The sequence below is a fragment of the Equus asinus genome, chromosome 9 (assembly GCF_041296235.1).
Source record: "Equus asinus isolate D_3611 breed Donkey chromosome 9, EquAss-T2T_v2, whole genome shotgun sequence".
NCBI lineage: Eukaryota > Metazoa > Chordata > Mammalia > Perissodactyla > Equidae > Equus > Equus asinus.
The window spans coordinates 24435097-24452811 of record NC_091798.1 but is presented as its reverse complement, the minus strand read 5'-3'; the positions used below and the strand labels follow the sequence as shown (position 1 = coordinate 24452811).

Sequence of the window (17715 nt, the reverse complement as noted above, 5' to 3'; positions counted from 1 at the left end):
TCAAGGAGGCAATGTTATAGGAGGAAAGAGGAGCCATTATTCTGAGGAACCAGGGAACATGCTCTCCTTTTCAAATTTAGCATAAGCATCCCATGACCAAATTGGACAGAAACAAATCTCTGCTGGGTCATGACTTGGAAAAATCAGTCATGCAACTGATGGCTCGGTGTTGGGTTTGGGAAATGAAAGTCTTCTGTGGAAAGTTGGGGCAAACGCAAAGCCGTGAAGCACAGTCGTTAAGCGTTCAGGTTCTGGAGTCACAGAGTTGAGCTGTACGCTGCTCTTCCACTCATTAAGAGACTTGGCTCCTCTGAACCTCAATTTTCTCACCTATAAAATGGGGAATAATACTTTAGGGGATCATGATTAAATGAGATAGCTCGTTGAGTGCCTGAAATATAGGATGTGCTCAAAAACATTATTATCTTTTATTTTGTTTATTCCTGTCTCTCTCTTTGAAACTCACAATCCAAACTTCTGTCTCATACAATATATTAACATAAAAAGAAAGGAGATATAAAAGCTGCTTGCGTAAGCTTGCCTTTGTCCAAATACGTGGGCGTCAGCGTCTTGTTGGATCATGTTTGACACACATCAGATGTCTAGGGTGAAGCTTTGGAAAATGAGGACAGCTTTGAACATGGCCAAGAAAAGGGACAAGGCCAAGAATAGTCCTGTGACTTTCATTTCACCCGGAGCGATGCAGATGGAATAACAAGGAAGGATGAGGGCAGGCTTTACTTGGTGGCTCTCTTTCTCTGGTGGTTCTTGTGTGGTTTCCTTGGAAGGCTTACCCTGGCATTTTTCAGAAAAAGCACATTTATTTGGGATGATTACAGGCAATCACCATTTCCCAGAGAGAGAGCCGTGTTTAGCTTGCTGACCCGCTGCTCCCCGGTGCCCAGCTAGAGGAATGCACAGCTGGCCCTGTTGTTCACAACGTGTCAGATCTTATGAGATCTGAGGAGAACGCATCTCAGGGCCTTTGGAGGGACTGACCGTGCAGGATGGACTGTGCGGGAACCCGAACACTCATTTGGTGATGAGAGTGAGTTTTGACAGTGGAAAATGAAATCTATTCCAATAGAAGAGCAGACCTAACAGCAGACTGTTAAGGCACAAATGTCTCTTAAAATCCATGTTTGAGGGGGCCAGCCTGGTGACTGGGTGGTTAAGTTCGCGTGCTCCGGTTCGTCGGCTCAGGGTTTCGCGGGTTCAGATCCTGGGCGTGGACCTAACACCGCTCATCAGGCCATGCTGAGGCGACGTCTCACATAGCATGACCAGAGACACTCACAACTAGAATATATAACTATGTACTGGGGGGCTTTGGGGAGAAGAATAAAAAGAAGATTGGCAACAGTTGTTATCTCAGATGACAATCTTCAAAAAACAAAAAAACTGACAACCATTCTGTACCTATAGCATCATTCTGTTTAAAAAAAAAAAAAATCCATGTTTGAGCCCACCGAGTATTAAGAAATCAAAAGCCATCATCTGAGTTTAGAGGAGAAATCTTTCTTGGAACTCTTGAAGCCACACTGTCCAATAAGGTAGCCACCAGCCATGTGTAGCTACTGAACTCCTGAAAAGTGGCAAGTCCAAATTAAGATGTGTTGTAAAATGCATGATTCCAAAGACAGTACAAAAAAGTAATTTATCTCAATTTTTCATGTTGATTACATGTGGAAATGATAACAGTTTGGATATATTGGGTTAAACAAAATACATTCTTAAAATTAATTTTATTTGTTTCTTTTTGCTGTTTTTAATGTGGCTACTAGAAAATTTTAAATTACATATATGTTTGTATTGGGCAGTGCTCCTTTAGAACCTCACATAGAATCTGTATCCGTATTCACAACTCCAGTAAATATTTACCTCTACTCTCTACCCTGATTATGATGATCTCAGGCTATTAACAGGCGATACTTATCCAGAACACTTCTACCCCAGGGCATTTGCTCTTGCTAGTCGCTCCACCTAGGATTCTCATTCCCCCAGACCTTCTCATGTCTGGCTCTTTTTTCAACTTTCTGATCTCTTCTCAGATGCCCTCTCTCCAGGGAGGCCTGCTCTGACCACAAGTTGATCACATTAACGTGTTCTAATCTCTTTAGAGCACTTTTTTATAGTGTCTGCCTTCCAAAGAGACCGTGAGCTCCATGAGAAAGTCTTTTGTGTTCAGCTCTCTATTTCCTGCTTCACACAGCTGAGACAGCTACAGCTGGCCCTCAATAAATATTTTCTTGAATGGTTCAATGTATTAGCCTTAAATCTGATTGAGATTGTTCAAACAGTGTTCCAACTTGGTGCCTTTCATTCATATCATCCTAAGTAAGCACGTGTTGTGGGCCAGCCACTGAGATAGGCCTTGGGGATACGGTGACTGATGTCCTGGTCTCTACTCTCCGGGAGTGCAGGACTTAGTGAGTTCCAAGGACAAAAATGTCTGCAGACGGAGTTGTCATGTTACTGCCATGAGCCTTTTGTTGCATTTTGCTGTGTACACTACTAAGGAAATAACCCAACAGAGGTTGGAAAACAAGATAACCTCAAAGCTCAGACTGCCTGTTTACCCGCAGCAGCAGATGGTTGCTGAAAGGCATCTCCCTTGTGCTCTTGTGTTTTTGAAAAACAGACTAACCGTTCCAAAGGCTATGATTATGGGCAGGATCAGGGCGTGTATTCCAGCTGTGGGAGACTCTAAATGAGAAGATAGTTTGAGTCCAAAGGGCACATGTTTTCAGAGGTTTTTAAGGGAAGACTGGACCTCTTACTCCATCGTTAGATTACAAAAGCAAGTTGTGGACCACTCTGCGGAGCAGATGCTCATTTTTGTTGTATATATATCCTATAAATGTGTGTGGAAAAGACAAATGCATTCCAGATGGTTAACCTTGGCTACCTAAGAGTTGTGGAGAAGAGTAGGATAATAAGACACTATAAATATTTTCTTCATACATCGCCATATTATTTGATTTGTGACAAGGAACATGGACAGATTTTTTACTTTCAAAAATGAATAAAGTTGTGCGGCTGGCTTGGTGGCGCAGCAGTTAAGTTCACACATTCTGCTTCATCAGCCTGGGATTTGCCGGTTCAGATCCCGGGTACGGACCTACACACCATTTGTCAGGCCATGCTGTGGCAGGCGTCCCACATATAAAGTAGAGGAAGATGGTCACGGATGTTAGCTCAGGGGCCAGTCTTCCTCAGCAAAAAGAGGAGGATTGGCGGCAGATGTCAGCTCAGGGCTAATCTTCCTCAAAAAAAAAAGGAGAATAAAGTCGTTTTTAGAAAGAAAATTTTTAAAAAGAACACAAAGTTTCTCTTTATTTGACAGGGGGTCCTTCTCACATCTTGACTTTTTTCATCTGAGTTCTGTGCCTCAGCTATGACAGTAAAGGCCAGAAACCAGGCTGGGTATGAAAAAATAGAAAGTAAAGACTGAGCTCACTTCTGGAGAATTTGATGACATCTTGGCTTCCTGAATACCAACTAAGTGCACTCATGTATCACAACTCTCTTGCCACAGTTAGGACTTCCTTAACCTCTTTAATTGGGAGGATACCCTTTATTGAGAGCACCTGTTGTAAGCCAGGTAATTTTCTTTACATATTCCCATTTTATTCTCCAATCAACCTTTGAAAGGTAGGCATTATTATCCTCATCTATCAGATGTGGAGATCAAAGTTCAGGAAGATTAGATGAATTGCCCAAGGTCACAGAGCTAGTTAGACTAGAGCCCAACTTTGAACCTAGACCTTTCCAACATTGTGCCCAATTCCCCACCATTTGCTACCTTTTTCTAAGGGATAAGGCGTAATGAAGTGTTTTGCCCCTGGTTCCATAGCTGAATTAAACCCTCTATTCTCATTGGAAGCCTAATTCTAGGCACCTGTGAAAGGCTTCTGCTTTCCAAAAGCTTTTCCCTAACTAGCCTTCCTTGGAGCCCCTGATAGTCCCCATTGGGTAACATTCCCTGGAATTCGCTCTCAAGGACAAGAACCCTTAGAAATGGATAACATGTAGCATCATTATAAATCATAAAGACCATCACGTGAATTAGCTATCAAGGAAATACATCTAACAAACATGCAAGGGAATGAGACACGGGGCTGATAAGATTTACTGGGGATGTGGAGAAGGGATAGTTATAGGCAGAGTCAGGAATGTCCTACAAGGTGTCATGGTGGGACAGTGGATAACCATAAGGAACATGGAGAACCCAAATGTAGAAAAGAAGGTGCCACCAAAGGTATAGGTTACCATTCAGGTCAGGCCTGAGCTCAATTACTATGCTAATAAGGCCATGGATAGGCACAAAACAGAGAAAACTGGCACACGTGTGGTTGGTTTCCCATCGATTGCACTTCTCATCCCAGCTACAAGTTTTGCACATGCTGCTATTTGTCACAAGGTCACTGGGATATAAGATGCCATGGCTCAATATGTGGCCACGAAGAAGATGATACAAAGAGCATGTTTCTCCTAGGAGTCTTCTCAGAGTGTCCTTCTCGGACACTGAGGGTCAAGAAGTAGCTTCTGGATATTTGGGGGTTGGTTTACAAAGCTAAGGGATCTTATCTAGTAATGGATTTCTAGAAGCAACCTAGACAAAAATATTGTCTTCTCTCTTCTTTAAATGGGGTGTGGTTTTTCTCCCCACAGAAGAAGCGCACGTTGAAGGGCTCCATTGAACTCTCCCGAATCAAATGTGTGGAGATTGTGAAAAGTGACATTAGCATCCCGTGCCACTATAAATACCCATTTCAGGTAAGTCCGTCAGGCCTGAGGGGACTGGTTCCCGTTCCCTGGACAGTGATTGAAATCCTCAGTCATTGTAAGAGAAGAGCAAAAATGGATGACTTTGGATTACAGTTAGAACTTGGCCAATCCCATGAGAAAGCTGCTGTATTCTTTCAGTCAACGACATTCATTTTTTCATTCAAGAAAGATTAAGCACAAAATCCCGAAAAAATTGTCATTCCTCCTTCCCCTTTCCCTTATGTTTTCCCTACCTCAAGATCCTAATTGCTCTTGGGGGAGGAAAAAAACTACCAAGGGCCCAAGCCTAATGTTCTTTAAGTACAGTTTACTTATGGTTTGGGGCAAGAGATTATAATCCTTGGTTAGAAATTACTTCAAGTTTCTGGGGTAAAAAGACTCAGATTTTACAATCTGAGAACTGTTTTGAGTTGTGCAGTCCGATACAGTAGCCGCTACTGTTTAAATTTAAATGTAAATTAACATAAGCAAAACAATGTTAAAAACTCAGCTCCTGAGTCACACTGAGCCACACTGAATGAATGAACATTTCATATGTTCAGTAGCCACAGGTGGCTACCGTATTGGACAGCACAGATTATACAACATTTCCATCACTGCAGGAAGTTCTATTTGACAGAGCTGGTGGAGGGTATCTTTAGTCTTTAGGTCATGACATTGTCTCAATCTTGCTACCACTCTTGGCATCTGTGGCTCTGAAGGAGTGGATATTCCCTTGCATATCCTATGGTGACACTCTTCTTTTTTTTTTTTTTTTTTAAAGATTGACCCTGAGCTAACAACTGTTGCCAATCTTTTTTTTTTCTTTCTGCTTTTTTCTCCCCAAACCCCTCCCAGTACATAGCTGTATATTTTAGTTGTGGGTCCTTCTAGTTGTGGCATGTGGGACGCCACCTCAGGTGGCCTGACAAGCGGTGCCATGTCTGTGCCCAGGATCCGAACCAGCAAAACCCCAGGCGCCCCAAGCGGAGCGTGAGAACTTAACCACTCAGCCACAGGGCTGGCCTCTAGGGTACCATTTTCGTTTGCTAATCTGAGGGGAAAATATTTCACTTTTAGTGTGGCATAGAAAAGGACTTTCTTCCTACTAGAAAGGTGATCTCTATGAGTTGGAATTTTTGGTACTGAAAGCAAAGGGAATAACATGTATTTTCCCATCATTAAAATTCCAATTCTAAATGAGTGCATGAAAAAACTGGTGAAATTCAAAGAAGATCTGTAGTTAGGTAATATTATTAGACCAAGCCAATTTCCTGGTTTTGAAAATGTACTATGGTTACATGAGATGTTATCAGTGAAGAAAGGTGGGTGAAATATACACAGGAACTCTGTACTATTTTTGGAACTTCTTGAGTGTCTTACATTATTTCAAATAAGAAGTTTCAAAGATCTCGATGATATATTTGTCATCTAATATCTTTCTCTTTCACATTCCAGAAAGATTTTTTTAATCACTGAAAAATATGAGAAATAAATGTGCTGTCTAGTCAAGTGGAGAACTCTCTCTCCAGCTGTTTCAATTTAATGATGGCTTACTGGTGACACGGAATCTGAGACAAGTAGCCTAAGCTGTAGAAATTCACCCTGTGTCTGCACAGCACCCAAACATCTGGATGAAAGGGACACTGGTCCCCTACTCACCCAAATGTTTGCCCTTTTGACCATGAACCTCTGAGACCCTGCCTCGTCCCAGTGAGCCAGATGTGCCTGCTGTCCATCATCCATCTCCCGGCTCACCTTGGACTCTGTGTGTGTCTGCAGGTTGTACATGACAACTACCTCCTGTATGTATTCGCTCCAGACCGAGAGAGCCGGCAGCGCTGGGTGCTGGCCCTTAAAGAAGGTAATCTCCTGTGCGATTGAGTCCCTGAGACCCCTTGATCCTCCAGTAGGCTTGGGTTCCACAGTAGAATAAAGGGCAGCTGATGGTTAAACATCTTTTCCTTTTGGTGTTGGTGGAAGGTTCCAACTATTTTCCCCGGGCCCAAGAGGAAACAACCAGCACAGTGCAGGGTCAGCCAAACCCAGCCTGCCACCTGTTTTTGTAAGGCTCTGAGCTAAGGATGGTTCTTATATTTTTAAATGGTTCCATTTTAAAGGGTTAATATAAGCGCCTACATCATATATCTATTTTGCCTGCTGGTGAGCAAAACCTAAAATATTTACCATCTGGCCCTTTATGAACAAGTTGGCTGACTCCTGGCAGAGTGTGCAGAATAAGAGTGTCAGCCCTCGAGTTAGATGACCCGGGTTTGAATCCCGGCTCTGTCACTTACTAGCCATATGTGATTGGGCAACTCCTTAACTGCCCTGTGCTTCGGTTTCCCCATCTATTAAAAAAGGGGAGGAGGAGGGAATAATAATAATAGTGCCTGCCTCTGGAACGGCTTGGGGTGAAGCCCTCAGATCTAGCCCAGCCCATAGCTGGAACCCAATAACGTCAGCTAGCTTTAAAGATTTTCAGACCATCAGTGAGGGTATTTCTTAAGGCTCCCCTTCCTGACGGCATAATTAGAACCAGCACAGTGTGTGGGTTGGTGAAACGTGAAGCCAGGCTAAGGCGAAAATCCCAGCTCTGCCAATTAATAGTGTGTGACCTTGGGCAAATGCCTTGACCTTCCAGTGTCTCCATTTCCTCAGCTATAAATTCTGACTGATAGTCAGTCATAGGGTTATTGTGAGCATTAAATGAGTTAGGACATGTCAAACATTTCAAAGAATACCCGAAGAAAGTGCTCAATCAGGATTACTATTATTGTTATTGAGCCTGAAGCCCTGGATTTGCAGGAGAACTGGGTGCAGATGTTAATCTGTCTCTAGCCATGAGGACTAAGGCTAAGCAAGCCATTTGAAATCTTGGGAGCCACAGTGCCTCTATCTGAAATGAGAGTAAAAACACCAGTGTTATCTTCTTCCAAGGTTGTTGTGAGTCTCAAATGGAATATGACAGGCAAGTGCTGGGTAAACTGGAAAGTGCTCTCAAGTATAGCAGTCCCGGGGCACAGAACAAACACTGAAGTGAAAAATCATCAAAGGGCCCAACTGTGTTCATTGGCCCTTCTCCCTCTGTGAAGGGGCTTTACTCATAGAATGCTAAAGCTAGAAGGAGCGTTAGAATTGATCTGTCTAGTTCTCTGCTTTTTATACTTTTTTTTCAGCAAAAAGATTTTGCCTACCAAAATTTTACTTTAAAGTCACAAATCTAGAAGGGATAAATGCAAAGTAGCTGTGAAGTGGGGAGAGATGGAGGGGTGGGAATCCCACCTACTCAGTCTTCCCATTACCCCTAAGGCACTTTTGTGGGGCCCACTGATCCAGTCTAACGACCTCTTTGCACAGTGGGGAAATTGAGGCTCAGATGAGGGTTTTGCCCAACTGAAGAACACAACTAACCCAAGACAGAGCCAGATAAGAACCCACATCTGCTGACACCTAAATCTAACACACACTACTCCATAAATGTATATGCCCATAGAAAAGGCCATTTTTCTGACTTAGTCTGGGTAATATTCATTCAACCCCACATGGCAGGGTCTCGTCTCAAGGAGTTATAAAGCTGGTGGTCCCTGATAGACTGACCTGGAAAAAACTCTTTTAATGGTTTGCCAACCCCTTTCAGAAACAAGGAATAATAACAGTTTGGTGCCCAAGTATCATCCTAATTTCTGGATGGATGGGAAGTGGAGGTGCTGCGCTCAGCTGGAGAAGCTTGCAGTGGGCTGTGCCCAATACGATCCAACCAAGAATGGTAAGAGACTGGGAATTCCCTTTCTTGTTTGTAAGAGGACTGACCCCCCACTAGTAGGAAGAGAAAGCTCTCAGCTTCCCATCCTCAGCGGTATCAGAGATTGATTGCAAAATTCTACATTTTCTGAATTTTCTAAGAGGAATCATCTGCCTCTACCACCAGTCTGTTGAGGTTTTTACACCTCAAAGCAGATATCTTTATAGCTCCTTGCTACTTAAAATGTGGTCCTTGAACCAACGGCATCAACATCACCTGGGAGCTAGAAATCTAGCTTCGAGCTAGAAATGCAAATTCTCTGGCTCTATCCCAGGTCTACTGGATCAGAACTTGTATTTTAACAAGATCACTAGAAGATTTGTGGACAGAATAAAGTTTAAGAAGCACTGCTATAATTTGCAAGTTAGGAAATTTGAATGGCATGGTCTACTCAAATCTTAAATTGTAGAGACAGCCTTAGGAGGTATATAATATTATTTATTCCTGTGGCATCACATCACACATGTGTGTGATTACACAAATTCAACTCTGTACATTAGGAAGAAGAAGAAGGTAAAACCCAAAAACACTGCTTGTTTTACTCTGTGGCTTCTCTCCTCCTCCCCTTCAAACTTGCCCTTGACCACCACAACCTCAGAGAAAAGGAGGCTGCAGCCTAAATGCAAAATGAAAGCAAAAGACATTGTTTCTTGGCCTTTGAGGTCAATGGCCCAGGTCCTGGGGATTGGAGTGCAACTGGACTTGATCTTGTGCGATGACCTTGGAACTTGAACCCCCAGTGAAGTGGAACTGTACTCTAATGTACTTTTATGTGGGTTATGCTCCCATTCCTCACAACCATCTGAGGTAGATGGTGTGATGTTGAGGAAACAGAAGGCCTTGAGCAGTTCAGTATGCTCCAGGTCACATAGCTAGGAAGTGCTCTGCAAAGCTGTCATTGAATAGGAATGATGGATCATGTGGCTTATGTTGCTTTACTTCCCTCTCCTCTCAACCTCTTACCCTAGTTACTTTTCTCATCTGTCAGTTTCTTTTTTGCACTAAAACCTGATACCTCAGATTGACGACCCAAGGCGGATGTGCTACATGTAACACATGGCTGGGTTTTCCGCGGCTTCCTGAGTCACAGCCCCTCTGAGTACCACTTTAAAAACCACTGCTTCTCACCCTCCACCTTGGGAGAGAAAGTTCAAGGTTATCAGTCCCTTGGCCCAGAAGAATAATATTTACTTAGTTTTAGAAGCCAGTGATCTTCTGCATCAGCCCTCTTGACCATACTCACCAAGGCTAGTGTTTAATGAAAAAGAAATGGAAGGTTTAATATGGATGGAATCTACCACAATAACAGGATGGCATGTCCTCATCTCTAAAATGGTAGGGGAAGTTTTAGGGGGTCTAAGATGAAATAATGTCTAAGCCCCCTTCCAATTCTCAAATTCGTTGAATCTGTTTCCATTTTGCAGTTTTCACCATGCTTGTCACAGCTGTTCCTCTTCAGGGTACACGGTATTTCCCTCCACTGAGTCGTAGACACATGACTGAGGTGTGAGGAGCATCTGAATGACTCATCAGCACAAGAATTGGGGAGGGCTGGTCATGCTGAGCTCCTCCCCACGTGAACCCAGGGCCTGATCCTGTCCAGTTGCTCTGCTAATGGTCCTGATTTTGTGTTGCAACAATGGGGTTGTGGAAAACTCCTAGTACAACAGCTTCCATTTACTGAGCTCTCAATAAATGGCAACTGTGTCTACTAGTCTTTCTTATTTGTGGACAGAAGAATCTGAAGCTAAGACATAGCAGTACATGTGTTTGTGTGTCTGGGAAGCAGCAGACGTGGTTAAGTAAAAATATTCTGCCATACCCAACCCACATCAGCACTCATTTCTGCAACCAGAACGGGCCCTGATGTCACCACATACCAACTTCACACAGAGGGAGAGGAAGGAAGGGAAGAGCAGGACCAGAGGAAGGATAAAGAGAGACCCGTCATAGTATGTTCAGGGCTGGAAGAGGCCCAAGACCACACAGCTCGTATGTGGTGGAGCTGGGGTTAGAACACCAGTCTCCTGGTTCCAAGTTGAATGCTGAATAGGAACCATGCTTCCTATGATGTCTGTCTTCCGTCTCTGTCAGTTTCATACCTAAGTCTTCCTGCCCTTCCTGAAGGAGTTAGCACAGGGGCTAGGCTCTAGTGCCAATGAGTGAATCTCCTCTTACCATATCCCCAGCTCAGGGTGTCCAACTTCAAGTCAACCTCATGCAGAGATGAGGAGCTCACCACCATTTTATGGAGCCCATTCACTTCTTACCTCTAATTGTTAAAGAAGTCTTTGAATTGAATGGAAGAGTAAGTGCTGCCTTCCATGCCACACATACTCCCAGGCACACAACTTTGGTCCATTGATTCCAGGCCTGACCTTTCCAGTGCCTTAAAGAAGAAATAGAAACAGAGATGAAGACATGAAAGGAAGGAGAGAGGGAAAGGGAGAGAAAGAGAGGAAAAAGGAGGAAAGAGGAAGAGAGAGAGGAGAGATAGAGAGGGAGACAAGGAGACACAGAAAGAGAGAGAGAAAGGCATTACAATGTGCTGTTTGGAGGCAGCAAGAACAAATATTCAGTGGCCTTAAGGTAGCTAAAAGTGGATTCCAGTCCTCTCGAAAAGCAGCATGATGACCTCTCATCTCATCCACCCCCTCCGCAAGCACACAACAGCCTCAGGAAGCCGGTGAGTCAGAGTCCCCCTGAGTCACCAATTCCCACTCCTGGGTTTAGCAGGTGGTAGGTGCCTTCATGGAAGTCTTCATGCCTGCAGGAGAGAACGCAGCCTAACCCCTCTGTCGGCAACTTTTGGATTAGGCTTTTCCTGGGAATACAGAAAGAGGGACCCAGAATATTGACTTCTAGAAGTTTCTAACGTCTCCTAGAAGATGAAATCGGGACCCAGCAGGCATACAGAGATAAAATACTGATTCTGAAAAGCCTAATTTTCCTTTCTCCACGTCTCATCATCTCTTTCTGCTGTTCTCCTTGGGGCCCCTTTTCTCTGAAAAGCTCCCTGGCTGCTCATTGTCTGTTGGGCACATGCAGTTTCAGGCTCATTTTCTTTTTCTGTTTTTCTCATTTCAGCTTCAAAGAAGCCTCTTCCTCCTACTCCTGAAGACAACAGGGTGAGTGAGAGCTCAAGCCCTGGGCGCAGGTGGGCCCACAGCCCTGCAGGCTGCCTGACTCGCTTCTGCCCGCTTGCATTTTCCCCTTCTGCCCAGATTTCTCAAACGCTAGGCAAATACAGCAGACTGTCATGATTTAGCAGAACTCAACTGAATCAGGTTTCTTGGGCCTGAAATTTCTCAAGGGTCTGTCCATGTAAAAGGACCACTCAGCTGCCAAATCTTCACCTTAGTTTATTCACTCCATAAATACTTACTGGTATCAAACTGTGCATCCAGCCATCTAACAACTTTGGAGTATAATAACAGCCGACATCTGTATAAAATGGTGGATTTACTCTACACCTTGACATACAAGCACTTTGGAAGTATACATTTGATAGAACTTTTTATTTTTCAAAGCACTGTCATACTTTCACTACTTCAAAACTCGCTATCAGTTCTACCCACTTAATGGAGTTATAGTTGTGTTCTCATTTTAAAGCTTGGGAAATCAAGTCCCATGAGAGGTTTTGAGGCTTTCCCAGGGCCATTCAGCCACTTAGTAGTCAAGCTAGGCGGCTGCAGAGGTCTTAGTGTGGTGGTATTTAACTCCAGTGGCAGTTCTCAAAGTGTGATCCATAGACCAGCAGCATCAGCAACACCTGTGAGCATGTTAGAACTCCAATGCAGGTTATCAGCCCCCACCTCAGACCTCTACATCCAAAACTCTTGGAGAGAGGTCCAGCAATCTGCATTTTAATAAACCTCCAGGTGATTTTGAGGCACACTCAAATTTGACAACTGGTCTAGTATACTGATTTACAAGATCTAGGCAGCATAGAGCCAAATCTGGGGAAGCCATTCTGTTATGAAGACAAAAAACAATAAATAGGAGAAAGATCAGGCCTCACCTTATGGTCATATTAACACCAATATCCATATTTGAGAGCTTTCTCTTTATTCCAGAACCTACTGATTCTGCTTCCTCATACTTCTTCCTGAAGAATGAGTTCTGCTTTTTATCTCTCTCCAACCAATATGGTGACATTTCAAAAACTGGCAGTCTCCCCATAAAAGAAGTTCTAAATCATTCAAAACCACGGGCTGTTTTTTAGATCTGTCCTCAGCCCACTCCCTCACGACAAGAAAGAAGTATATTTAAACTCTAGCAGAAAATGAACTCTTTTCCCTTTTCTTTCATTGATCTTCTAAAGAATATTTCATCATCGTCCTTGAAGACGTGGTTCGGAATCCTGCTGCCCTGGCTTACAGATGGTCCCCCACAGTCCCACCTAAACCCACATGTCTGCACCTTGAGCCGGTTTGCTCTTATCTTATTTTCACTATCATAAAGGTGAAAGCCAGAAAACACTGACCGTCCGTCCATCTCTCTTGCATCTCTCCTTGGACTCTGCCATTTGGCTTTTCAGACTTTTTAGATAAGCAGTGTTGATACCATTGTAGCACACTGACCACAGGGTTTTGGGAGTCATTGTTCCAGTTTCAACCACACGTCTAAATCCATTGCAATGTCTTTCTTACCTTGAGCCACTTGAATTCATTTCGCCCTTCATCTTCACATTCTGTCCTCTAGTGAGTGACAGCATCTTGAGTTGACATCTAGAGAAGCTATATTTTTCATGCAACCTGAACTAACAGGCCTGATGTTCTGTATGAGAAACTGTGGAATAGGGTCAGTCCTCCAGAGGGTTGAGAGTGGCTATTTTTGGTCAGGATGAAGAATATCCATGATCAGAGTAACTGACAATCCCAGGTCTCTCTAGCCTATGGGTGAAAACGAGGGCACATTTCACACTAAAGCCCAAATTTCAGCAAATCTTGGCCACCCTGCATACACAGGAACTCAGCCCTTCCTTCAAGGCCCCTCCTTGTCAACCCAGAAGGGCTTCCTGAGGTGCCACTCAGCAATGTGTCTGCCTGTGTCCTTTCTCCCTGCCACTGCTACCTGGGCTCTCTGGGAGGGCCTTTCTCAGCCAGGGTCAGGTGAGCTCTTGGGAACCAGGGCTGTTATGAGGCCTAAAGCAGAGTGGCCAGGATATGGGCCATTTATCTCCTCCATAACTTAGCTTCTCTCCTGGGCCCCCAACAACCTTTCTGGAGCACAGAGTCTCAGTTCCTCCAAATGCCACCTCTTCATTTTCTCTCTCTAATCTAGTGGTTCCCAACCCTATCAGACCTCATACTCCCTTTTTATGGCGCATATCTTGTAAAGCCCCTTTTGTTATCATGAAAATAAATTCATAGATAATGCAACTTACTTTTAAAAAGATCAACACATACTTTTTAAAAGAATCAATAAATTTTCTAACCGTAGTATTTAAAAGGAAAGAAGAATAATTTATACAAAATAATATGTTCCTCTATATAAATATTGTGGCATGACTACACTGGAAGACAGAACGAAATAGTCCATTGCTTGCACCTGTAGCTGGAATCCCATGGGATCTGGCATCTCAGATGTGACTGGCACAGGAATTTGTTACCATCTGTGATATGATTTTCCAAAATGGTGAACAACTCCTGGTAAAGTTCTGAACTAAACCAAGTGTAAGTCTTCCTCCAGTGGAAAAGGTGGTTGCATTCCTAGGAAACCAAGTACTTTGTATGGGGTGGAGGTAGCCTCTGGGCTCAGAGTATTACTGTAAATTATTATTGTAAGCAGATTTCTCACCACATGAATGTCTAACAGAACATTCAGAATCTGTACAGGATGTGGGATACTGCAGAGAGTTTTGCAGTCTTCATCCTCTCCCACTAAATGCTAGTAGCATACCTCAATCTTTGTAACACTCAAAATACCCCCGTAGATTCCAAAATGACCCCTCTGGAAAGATACTACCATGGTTTGTGAACCCTGCGCTGACTTTCTCTTCATGGGGATTCGTCAGTTAGTTGGACCTATAATGAGATGAACACCATGCCATAGCCCTCGTTTATCTTCAGGTGCCCTTGAACAAACTCTTTCTTCCATTAGCTCTTAGGGTGAAAGCCTCAGGCCCATAGACCCAGGATTACCCAATATACCACCTCACAAGCTCTACAGATATCCAGACTTCAAATTCTAATCTGGGCTCAGCTGGGATGACATACTGCATCTTTGTGACAGCCTTTTTTTTTTAACTCTAGTATTTTTATGCTGCCAAATGCTTCAGTGTACTCAGAAAACTTTTGACTTTTGACACCAAATCTCATTCTAACCAATAATCTCAATCTCTTCCCATATTTACTCCCTCACAAAATCTGCCAAGCTGCAGCAGGTGTGCCTGTCCTGAACTCTTAAGACCATTTGCCTTACAGTCCCTTCTTTGCGTCCTCAGCATCTCATCTTAAGAAAGGTACTGCAAAGTAGAGGCATAAGCAAAGGAGCCTAAAGAGGAAGAAAGGAGACCATGCGCTATAGTGGAGAAAGCAGTAAGATCAATTCCAGTGCGAAATTTGGCCACATCCATTTCACCATCCTGGCCTCATTTTCCCCGTTCGAAACAAATGAGTAGATTAAAGGAGCTCTCAAAGGCATTCTAGCTTTGATAGTCTACGATTTTGCGGATCTGGACAAACCCACAAATCAAATCAGAAAAGCATGGACTGAATAATCTAGTGTTGATTGCATCACCTTCACCAGGAATGTGATGCATTTGGCAGAGAAGGTGCAACGTGTGACATGGTGCGAGTAGAGAAACCAGCAGACTTTAGTGAAAGAATATGGCTGCTTGGAATTCACTGTGGTCAGAATTTACCACGTAGGATGAGAGGGGCAATGAATTCCAGGTATTGGATGTCTTTGTGTCATAGTCAGCACCATAATCATAACTCATACAGAAAGTCAACTAGACGGCGGCAAATGGTCTCAGCAAATACCCCAGTGGATTGTAGGCACTGGTGTGTTGACCTGGCATAGCTCTAGGAGCAGCTTATGGCTCAGGAACTTGCTGACCGTATTCTTCAGTTTATGTCCTTCCTATATCTTTTCTTAATTTTACTGTCTCCCTCCTCTAGCGACCACTTCAGGAACCTGAAGAAACCCTGGTCATTGCCTTGTATGACTACCAAGCAAACGGTCCGCAGGAACTCACTCTCCAACGCAATGATGAGTACTACCTGCTGGACAGTTCCGAGATTCACTGGTGGAGAGTTCAAGATAGGAACGGGTAAGGAATCTTTGTGGTTGGTATCTCAGCATTTGAGTGAGGTAGGAACAAGAAAATACTGGGATGATTGGTCCTGCCTCTCTCAGCGTGACTACTGCACTGAGTTAGGAGAGGGGAGCAGAGGCAGAAGGAGGAGGAGGAAAGAAGTAGCGGAGGCACATCTTCCCACTTCTTAGAAGTGACTAGGAGGCAGCCACTTGCTGTGTTGCTCCCTACACCCTATCAAGCACCCCGGCCCCAAAACTCATCTAAAAATGTCCTGGGTCTTTCCACTGACATCCACAGTTTTGAGATTGGCAACTTGTTCCACAAAGTCCTATTGTTCTTGAGTGTTTAAGTCAGACTGAAGGTACATCCCATTGTGAAGGGCTTAGTTTGGGTGGAAAGAAAAGGGATGTAGAGATGGTGGATACAGCAGTTACATCAAGAAGCATCAGAAAGAAGATACTAAAGATTTAATTACACCAATAATCTTGAACTAGCCATCCAAATGATACATGGAGAAAATAAAGTTGCACAAATACCAATTGACCACTATGGGACTTTTGAAAGAAAAAATCTTGTGAGCCCTTCTCCGATCTGAAATACAACAAAATGTTAATAACCTTCAGCATGCTCTGGGATGTGTGACTTAGATACTAGTACTTAGTTTAAAGGCATCAGATTCACACTGCTTTATAAGGCTTTATTTTTTCTTTTGAATATATCAGAGGTATTTCCCCATGCCCTTGAATGTTCTCCAGAATATGATTTCAAGGATTGCACAAATCCAATACAAAAATGTACCATAATTTAGCAAATTCCCTTGTTAGACACTTAGGCTATTTCCAATATTTTGCAAATATTAACTGCAATTAACGTCTTTGTATATTAATATTAAGTGTTTAAACATTTTTAAAGTATGAGATTATTATGAATTTAAAAATACAGAAAAGAAAAAGAAAACACTCCATTATTGCAACATCTGAATAGCCTATGTCAATGTTTTATTTTTAAAAAAACTAACAGTAGAAAGAAATATACATGAAAAATAAGCCACCCTCCATTTGCGCCCACATCAATTCCGAAAGTAATCATTATTAACGTTTTCTTGTGTATCCTAGACAAAAAAGTTATGCATAAACAAATGCATCAGGTTTTTGTTTGCACTGAAGGGGTCCATTCTGCTTGTCACTTTGCTTTTAACCTTTAATAGTATATCTTGGAGATCTTTTTATATCAGCACATACAAATCTATCTCATTTTTTAAATAATTGCGTAGTTTTTGAATGTATACTTTATTATAAATATTTAATAATCTTTTATGGCGGGACACTTAGTTTCGAAGTTGTTTTCTTTATTTTGAACAAGGCTGCAAAGAAGATCTTGTATTGCTCATGCTCATGCATCTTGGCAATCTTTTGAAAAATATAATTTTTTTAAGTATACGTATTTTTGATAAAAAGTTACATATAATAATATAACATTATATATGTATATGTCTCACATTTCTAACTATATAGTACGTGACATCTTAATTTTGGTAGATAACTCCCTCAAAAAGGTTGCCAAATTTACATTCCCACCAACAGAGTATGAGAGTGTCAGCACTGGGTATCATTAAGCTTTAAAAAAAAAAAAAGCCAATCTGATGATTAAAAAAAGAGATACACATAGATCTTTAAGGTTAAGACTTTACTCTTTACCTACACCAAAATTTATGTTTTCCAGGCATCTTCTCTTTAAGTAGCTTTCTCAGCACCCCTGCAGGGTGAGGGAGGGAGGACTGTAAAATATGATTAGGTCAAGAACAGTGGTCTGGGGGACAGTATTGCTTGCTCGATGAGAACAGGCCCCAGAGCCCCTCATCTGGACCCTCCCT

The 17715-nt window shown here is 42.8% G+C and overlaps 1 protein-coding gene across 2 annotated transcripts in view; it reads left to right on the top strand.

The window, feature by feature from the left end:
* ITK (IL2 inducible T cell kinase) overlaps positions 1-17715 on the top strand; it is a 66283-nt gene that overhangs the window by 17555 nt on the left and 31013 nt on the right. For both annotated transcript variants that reach the window (XM_070517157.1, XM_014842706.3), the window contains exons 2-6: positions 4675-4779; positions 6553-6634; positions 8411-8539; positions 11663-11703; positions 15703-15854. In XM_070517157.1, coding sequence (XP_070373258.1) covers positions 4675-4779; positions 6553-6634; positions 8411-8539; positions 11663-11703; positions 15703-15854 — 509 coding nt within the window. The remainder of the gene's footprint in view (positions 1-4674; positions 4780-6552; positions 6635-8410; positions 8540-11662; positions 11704-15702; positions 15855-17715) is intronic.